Raw genomic sequence first — 9104 nt, forward strand, 5'->3', positions numbered from 1 at the left:
GAGAAATTCTCAGAAAGCAATTCTGGGGACTTCTGGTTCAATGTGATACTCCTCAAAGGCCTAATTTTGTCACATCCACCCTTCTCAACGGAAACCAGCCTCTAGGATCAGTCCCCTCCCACTTTACCCACCTAGCTAAGGTGCCTAAGGGCTACTAGGGACCCGAAGTAGGACCTGACACCCAGGTGGGAGTAGCCGGGAGCACTGGGGGGTGGTCAGTGGAGCTCCCAGGCCTCAGGGCCTAGAGCCCTCCCATCCTGCTTCCTGATAATGAAAAACAAAGAGGGAGGACTTGATTATTTCTGATGGTGTTAAAGGATCCAGGCTTAGATAAACAGCACCTGACCCTGAGATCTAAGGTGATAGGTGTCTCTCCCACAGACATTTAATCTGGGCAAATGTCCTACTGCCTGAGCTCCAGGGGCTGAGGAGGTGAGCAGGGTGAAGACATTTGCTACCAGAAAGCCCTAGGGAGGGCACGGCAGACCCGCTTTCATATTATCTCCAGTGGTGTGAAGAATGTTTTAAAAGGTTGGAATGAACTGGGGAGGCCCTTTCTGATGTCCCCTTCAGCTCCGGGAAGGGGAGCCCCAGGAAGTGAGGGACTTTATGAGCTGGGACATTTCCCCCTAATGTGGGAAAGACAGAGATAGCCAGACCTCATCCTGCAAAAATGTGTTTCATGCCTGTGACAGAAAATTGGTAGCTGCTTGGGAGATCTCTGGACTTTTAGGGAGTAGAGCAGGGCAGACGCTTGGGGGAAGGCAGAGGCTGAGGTGTGATTTAGGGTAAGTAGAGGGATCTGAGGGAGCAAGACTAGAAAGGTATCACCCAAATCCATTTCCTCAGAGAAACCAAACACACACACACACACACACACACACACTCTCTCTCTCTCTCTCTCTCTCTCTCACACACACACACACACACACACACAATGGGCTCCAATATTGAAAAACACCAGATGATCTCCTTCGAAGGGACATAAACAGGCCAAGCGGATGCAGGTTCATAAAACCTGCAAAAACCCAGACAGGAACACTTAAAATGCCCCCAGAAACAAAGCGCACCGTGACAAATTCTCACCCAACACACAAGTCCATGCACCAGAATGTTCCCAGGCACAAAGAGACCCTCCTCACCCTGGGCCTCCCCACTGGGACACTCAGGTGTACCTGCCCAGCTCCAGAAACACACGCAAATTTGTGCACTTTCCTAAACCTACCCACAGCAACCTTGGGGGGGCAAGGGGCAAACGCTTGGTGGCACACACACTCCCCCCACAGAGCCAGACCCGTGTCCCCTGAGCCTCAATAATGCAGGATCCATACCCGGAGATAAAAGTCTAGACAATAGACGGCTGTTTATGGCAACGGGGCTATCCAAGTTTGGAGCCAGGCGATAAATCTCTGGTGAATCTTCCTGTAACTCAACTTCTGGCTGTAGAGACGAGAGAACCACGGAGACCGCAGAGAAAGAAGGAGCAAAAACGGGAGAGACTTTGAAATCCTGAGCGGAAGGCGACTTCCCCGCTGGGGCAGGAGAGTGCAGGCGGCCACGCTCGCCTCACAGGGCACGTCCACACTGTGGAAGCTTTCGGATCAAGCTCCAGCACACAGGCGAGTCAGGTTTCCTGGCCCCCTGGAAATCGGGGCGAAGTATACAGGCAGATGGCGGGGCCTGGAGGCTGGAACAGACACACAGACCATTTTTGCTGCAGGCAAAGGATCTTTTCTTTTTTTTTTTTTTTGGTCGGTGGTGGTGATCAGAATCTTCCTGCTATGTGTCACCTGAATGTTTTCACCCCAGTACCCCTCTTCTCGCTAGTGTTCTCTCTCTCTCTTTCTCTCTCTCCACCCCCCCCCTTTCCTTTTTGGATTGATGGGCTGTTCCCTTTTGCATTTTCGACCCAGGCGTCTGATTACAAGTAAAGAGCCACTGAAGTTCATCTCATAAAAATGCCGCGAGCTCACTTTGATCTGCGAGGACTGGGTCCGAGCCTAAGTAGGCGCTAAAGCCAGGGAATGGCGGCTCCGGCCAACCGGCCTCCGCTCGCTGGCGGCGGGGAGGCCAGAGATCCGGGTGGCCCAACAGGGCAATCCCGCCCAGAAAAGACATTTCTGTGGGGCTGCAACCGGGTTTGGACACCAAAGTCCAGTAGTAGCGGCTCCAATTCAGACTGCTTTTAAGATATTTCCTTCATTTTAGAGCATTTGGTGAGGGGCCCAGTGAAACTGGCTCATAAAGTGGGACTTTTATGGGGAGAAATGGGGTCGCATTGCTAGCCTCCTGGGACTGGGACAATCCCTCAGCGGAGGAAGGTGGGTGGGGCTGCAGGGGCGGAGAAGCTGCCCTTCTCCTTCCCCCCGTCACTTCCAGGGGCCCAGTGGTCGAGGAACCTTGGAGCAGCAGCATCTACCGGCTTGGGTGACCTGACTTGGGCCCTTGGGCTTGGGACGATGGCCAGGGCTGAGGAGAGGTGGGGACCAAGAAGCAGCAGCCCCCCCCCATTTCTGTGGCTGGGGGTGGGATGTGTCCTGGGTGCAGGGTAAACGGCTGACCCGAAAATCCCCAAGCACGTTAGAGAGGTTATTAAATGCCTCGGATTGCTCTAAGGGGTGAGAAAGACGTACAAGAAGGTGCGAGCCGATTTCTAATGAGGTCTCATCCTTGCTGTGGGCCAAGCCTCCAAGCGCTGAGGTTGTTCACAGCCTATTGCTTATCTTTTACTGATCCCACACGGGACTGTACTTAGAGTCCAAGCCCACCGGAGCTCTAATAGTCCCTCTTTCTCTGCTCTGGTTTTGCCCTCCTGGTGCCTGGTCTGTGGGATGGGTCCCTTTCCCTGGTTACCCCAATCTGCTTTCTAGAACCGGGAGGTGGACAAGCTGCAAAGCTTGCCGGCGCTGTGCTGTGTGTGGGGTCTCCCGTGCATGTGGGGATTCAGAACTCAGGAGATACTGCCCCCTTCTGAAGCCACCTCTAGTGTCTGTGTGTGGAAGGAAGTGTCACTGGAGTCTGTTTTCGTCCTGGCCAGAGTACCATATCAGCTGCCGGACCGCAGCTGCCTAGAAGCGGCCAGGCAGGCAGGCGGGCTGGAGGTGCTGACTGAGGCCAACAAGAACCGGTGAGCTAGGCAGGATGGCTCTGCCCTGGAGGAATTCAGGTGAAAGATGGGACTCCAGGATTGTGGAAGGGCCACAGGCACCCATGAGATGGGGGAGGTGAAGCCACCTCCTGCCAGGGAGTGGGCCTTGCCAGGGCTTTTGGGAACTGATTTTGGACCACAGCTGAGTCTCCTATTGGGGGATGTACTGATGCCCCGGGGTGCACCCTGGGGCAAGTGACCCAGTCTATGCTTTGGAGTGGCCTTGGACCAAGGGTTGGGCAGGGAAGTGGCCAGCCCACACTGTGGGCATTTTTGCCCATCAGTGCCTTGCTGATCTCAGTGTCCAGAGCTTTCTTTCCTTGACCCCAGCAGCAAACTCCAGTTGCTGGAATTTTTAAACAGTTGTTGAGAAATTAAAAGTCAGACCAAAACTAGGCAAGAAGAAGAAGAAGGAGAAGGAGAAGGAGAAGGAGAAGGAGAAGAAGAAGAAGGAGAAGGAGAAGGAGAAGGAGAAGGAGAAGAAGAAGAAGAAGAAGAAGAAGAAGAAGAAGAAGAAGAAGAAGAAGAAGAAGAAGAAGAAGAAGAAGAAGAAGAAGGACTTCATGTCTTTTAGGGGGAAGAATATTAATATTAATTCTCAGAAGCCTCTGTTGGGAGACCCTAGAGTTTCCGACATCAACTTCTTTGACATTCTTTTTTGCCTTCTTTTTTGTTTCAAGGAAATAAAGCTGCCAGTGGCTCCTTGCAGCCGCCTGCCTCACTTTTATGGTGGCCCTGGAATAAACTTTGGTGGTCAAATTCAAGTGCTCAGGCCCACAGCTGGCTCCTCACAGGAAGTGTACCCCTCCCCACTGTGGGCACTGGCTGTACAGAATTTGCCTTGGGGGCTCAGGCCCCACAGTGCCCTGGAGACCAGGATGGAGAAGGAAGCAGGGCCCTGGGGGAACTGGGAAAAGCCAAAGCTGAGCCTCTGAGCCTTTATCCCCACCTCTGCAAGGGATAGGGGTACCTCGTACTTCCCTCTTGCTGGTTCCTATCACTGTTTGGGGAACATTTTGCCTCCATAAACTGGAGTTTAATGAAGTCAGCACGAACCCCATAAAAGCCATAGTCCATAGTTCCCCATCATTATAATTAAAAATGCTAGCCCCAGGTCACCCTATAAAAAGAGGTTGAGGAAGGAGGAAAAGCAACAGATTTTTCTTCTTGCAGCTCCTAACTGATAGAGAAGTTCCACACTTTAGCAAAGCCCCAATCTAGTTCCTATTTGCCATCATTTAAGATCTGGCCAGGACTAAAGAAGGGTTCAGGAAATATTGGCCAAAAAATAATAATGGGTAGAGGGGTGCTGGAGGTCTATCCTTGGGTTTTCCAGAGCCTGCCCAAGAATGGGACCCATGGCCAATGTGGCTTCACTCCAGGTTATGCTCTAAAGGCTGAGCAAACTTGGGGATGCAGGAGGATTGAGAAGGAGTGGATTTAGAGAGCTGTATTTGGGGACACGATACGATTTTTTGTGCCTCCCCCGTCTGGTTTTGGGGCCTCTGTACCTCCCCAAGCTTGGCAAGTAAAATCTAATCCAAATAATATTTTTAAAGTAGAAATCAGTTTTAACCAAGAGTTAGGGGTAAAAAGAAGGTCTGAGTCATTCTGGCTTTCCCTGAGTCCTTTCGGGACGTCAGTCTTCCCCTCTTACCTGAGCAAATCACGACCTGGCAGCTCCTGGATCCAAGGTTGCTTTCTGCTTATGACGATTGCTCTGGCCCCCTGGATCCAGTCCAAACCTTCCAAAAAGTGATTCTCAGCTGCCTAAATGTGTCCCATAGTGCCCAGAGGGATGGGAGGCAAAGGAGGGCAAAACCACTAAGTCCACCTCTTGGGCTATAGTTATCTAGGAGGCTGGTGGACATGGTAGAGGGCAGGAAATGACTGGGAAATGGCAAAGAGGTACCAAGGACTGCCTGCAGCCCCCTGGGAGCAGGGCTGGGGGCCTCCATTAGGGAGTGGCTCTTGGCCTGCCCTGTACATCCAGGTTCCTCAGCTCCCTTCCATTCCCCTGCTAGTCTGTCCAGCAGTCCCACTGCCCACCTCCCAGCCCCCAAATCATTCAAGGATAGGAGCCCCAAACCCAGCACCCCCCCTCATATTCTTCCTAGACCCTGACTCCAGGCTTCTTTTCAGCTCCCAAGCTGAGGCTGATCCCCCCACCCAAAGGACCCCAGACAGAGAAAATACATAGCTCTCATTCCGATCTTTATCTTTGGGGGTTTGAGATTTCAAAATCCACAGTGGATGTAGCTTTCTGCACATTGATTGACAATAAAGGCAGGCATGAAATATTCACCCAGGGCCACTCTCTCATACTAAATATTTAACACAACATTAGAGAAGGTTTTTCCCAGACTTCGCCAGGCACCGGCTGGGCGGCTGGCGCACTGCTTACCACTCATTTATGACTAATCTGAGTCCCTAGCCACAGGCAGCACAGCAAGCCAGACAAAGTTGGGACACTGGCTTGCTGCTGGGCTGCCTCACCTTTGGAAAACTTCACACACTCTTCTGAGGAGTCTCTCCAAAGGGGAAAGGGAGTCTTGACATACAGCCTGGCCAAGAAGAATGGACTTCTTCAAACTCTTGTAAACAGGCGCTGGCCCTCTGTGGGTTGGAGGGGTAAGATCTTGAGAGTTGGGGGTAAGGATTCACATCTCCCGCGGAACCAGGCGGTGGGGAACTCGGTCTTCCTCCCCACCTCAGTCTTGGGCTCATCACGGGGAGGAGGGAAGACCCCCCATATGTGGGAACCCTCCTCCTGCACCCAATCCGGTGTGTGTGTGGGGGGGAGAGCAGCAGCTAGAAAAAAATACAGTTGCCCCCTCCCAGCCACCGCCCCCGCCCATCCCACCGCCCACCCCACCCCATCCCTCTCTTTCCTTTGCTCGCTCTGTGGAATGGAGAGGAGGGGAGTGACGAGAGAAAAACGAATACAAATCTGCAATTGATTTTCATAATGTTTCTGCGGTGTTTGCAAACCAATCGCCTGAACGTCCCCATCTTACCTAAGAGAGAACCCCTCCTACGTCTGCGAAGTGCTCCGAACTGATATATGACAATATCTACTTTGGATCACGTGCTCGGGGAGAGAGACTAAGACGGATAACGCGTCATCTCGCCTTCCCAAATTTTCCCCCCTCGCTAGATCGGGTCCAAAACCTCCATCTGGAGCCGGCAGGAGAAGAGAACGATGTTTAACTCGGTCAACCTGGGCAACTTCTGCTCGCCGTCGCGCAAGGAGAGGGGCGCTGATTTCGGCGAGCGAGGGAGCTGCGCCTCCAACCTCTATCTGCCCAGTTGCACTTACTACGTGCCCGAGTTCTCCACGGTCTCCTCCTTCCTGCCCCAGGCCCCCTCTCGTCAGATCTCCTATCCCTACTCAGCCCAAGTGCCCCCGGTCCGGGAAGTATCATACGGCCTGGAGCCATCCGGCAAGTGGCACCACCGGAACAGCTACTCCTCCTGCTATGCAGCGGCCGACGAGCTTATGCACCGGGAGTGCCTGCCTCCTTCCACGGTCACCGAGATCCTCATGAAAAACGAAGGTTCCTACGGCAGCCACCACCACCCCAGCGCCCCGCATGCAGCCCCCGCCGGCTTCTACTCCTCAGTCAACAAGAACAGCGTCCTGCCTCAAGCCTTCGACCGTTTCTTCGACAACGCCTACTGCGGTGGCGGCGACGCGCCTGCCGAGCCTCCCTGCCCAGGCAAGGGCGAGGCCAAGGGGGAGCCTGAGGCGACCCCGGCCTCGGGACTAGCGTCCCGGGCTGAGGCGGGGGCCGAGGCGGAGGCCGAGGAGGAAAACACGAATCCCAGCTCGTCCGGTTCAGCCCACTCCGCGGCCAAGGAGCCCGCCAAGGGAGCCGCCCCCAGTAGGTAGCAGCGGCCGGGATACAGGCGGGCAGCGAGGGAGGGAGAGGGAGAGGGAGGGCGAGAGCAGGGGGGAGGCGAGGGGAGCGGGGACGGCCTCGTGTTTTGGGTCAGTCCGATTTTATGTGGAGTTTTATAAGCATTCAAAGGATTTTATTATAACCTACAAAGCCCTCTCTCCCAACGACTCGACTTTTTACGATGGAGAAAGGGTGGGGAGGGAGGGAAAAGGGCTCTTTGGAAAAGCCGGGTGAACCCCCCTCCCCGTTATCTCCCTCGGTCTGTGAAATTTTTAAAAGCGCCACCATCGCGAGCGATATTAACTTTGATCGTGAACTTAGAAGAGCATTTAAGGAAGGATGGGGAGCCGGGCTGCCGGGGGGTGGGACGGAGGGGAGGGGTGGAGGGGGAGAAAGGGGAGGGCGAGGGAAAGACAGGGAGAAACTCAGAGAGGGGGAGTGGTGGGGGAGAGGCAATGGAGCAGAACCTGAGACCGGAGAGGCCGGCCAGGACTGCTCTGCTTCTTTTAAAAACTATTTTTGAAATGTTCAAACTATGTGTTCACGGGTCCTTGAGCAGAACCCCAGCAAGCCGGGGGTCATGGCGACAAGGGATGGGGAGAGCCAGCTCAGGGCTCCGTGTGCTCCAGGCCCGGGTCTCACTGTCTCCCTGCCATCTGCGGCCTCGGCGCCGGCCTAGCCCGGTAGCTTGGAAGGCGCGGCCCGCGGGGCGTCCAGGGGCGCCAGGGCCCCCGGAAGCGGCTCTCGGGTGTCTTTGGTGCCTGCTCGCTCAATTCCTTCCCGTCTCCCCACTGCTCTCGCCCGCTCTCACTTCTTCGTGCCTGTTCTCCGCGGTCCCCCAGGATTTCTGGAGAAGGGGTGGGTGGGTGCTCAGAGCCACTGGGAGGGCAGAGCAGGAAGCGGCCGAGGACGGCGGCTGAGCCCGTGGGTGCCCGGGGCGCGGACTTGGCCCGCCCGGCTACCTTCTACCCCAGACTCCACCAGCCGAGGGGAGGGGCGGCGACCCCGCCGTGGCCCCAGAGCGGCCGAGCCAGACTTGGCAGGGGGTCTCGGGCTTGCCGCAGCACTGCGGCCCGAGCGAGGAAAGCAGGCGGGCCTGGCGGGAGGGCTGCCTGGCGGTGGGGCTGGGAGAAGGGCCGCTGAGCGCTCAGCGGGCTGGGGTCGCCCGGGTCTCACGTGTCTCTCTCCCCTCTCCTCGCACTTGCCCCCTCCCCTCCCCTCCAGACGCCCCCCGCACCCGCAAGAAGCGCTGCCCTTATTCGAAATTCCAGATCCGGGAACTGGAGAGAGAGTTTTTCTTCAACGTGTATATCAACAAAGAGAAGCGGCTGCAGCTGTCCCGCATGCTGAACCTGACGGACCGACAAGTGAAAATTTGGTTTCAGAACAGAAGGATGAAAGAAAAAAAACTAAGCAGAGACCGGCTGCAGTATTTCTCCGGAAATCCTCTGCTGTAACTGCAGACCGGGCCCTTCACGGGGATGGGGGGGGCGGGGAAAGGGGAAAATTATTTTATTTTATTTTTATTTTTTATTTTCTAACTCGCCTTCTTTCCGCGGGTGGAAAACTGGACTGTGGCCAGGGCTGGCCCCCACTGCCGTTGCCCGCACTTCTTTCTGGAACCTCCTTCACCTTCCGTCTGACTCGCTGTGGGACAGGGACCGGGCCTGGAAAGAGGGTGAAGGGAAGTGTCTAACCCACAGCGAGTGGACATCGTTGGCGCCGAGGCCAAGACTCTATTTAAAAGAAAACACACCTCGCGACAACGTCTTGCTGCTCTGATTGGGTGGGGGAGGGGCGAGAGTAGTGGGCGCCTGAGCGAACAATCCTTGAACTAAAAGCCTTCCCTTGCCCCAGTGATAAGATCTGCTAAGACACCGTGTCTGCTAGGGGAGACTTCTTGCTCTCCCCACCCCTACCCCACCTCGCCCCACTGCTAGGGGGCAGCTAAATGTGATCCTGCCTTGCTGTGAAATTTCTGTACCTTCGACCTGGTGTTAGGTGTGCAAAGTCCGTGTCCTACCTCTGTCTGCGCCCAGGCCCCGCCTGAGCCT

The 9104-nt window shown here is 55.2% G+C and overlaps 1 protein-coding gene across 1 annotated transcript; it reads left to right on the forward strand.

Annotated features, from left to right (window-relative positions):
* The first annotated feature begins 6350 nt into the window (after positions 1-6350).
* Positions 6351-8507, forward strand: HOXC11 (homeobox C11). The gene is made up of 2 exons (XM_046013943.1): positions 6351-7032; positions 8275-8507. Exons 1-2 carry the CDS (start codon positions 6351-6353, stop codon positions 8505-8507), a joined length of 915 nt encoding a protein of 304 aa, XP_045869899.1.
* Positions 8508-9104: the final 597 nt, after the last annotated feature.

This window comes from Meles meles, chromosome 7 (assembly GCF_922984935.1).
Source record: "Meles meles chromosome 7, mMelMel3.1 paternal haplotype, whole genome shotgun sequence".
Taxonomy (NCBI): domain Eukaryota; kingdom Metazoa; phylum Chordata; class Mammalia; order Carnivora; family Mustelidae; genus Meles; species Meles meles.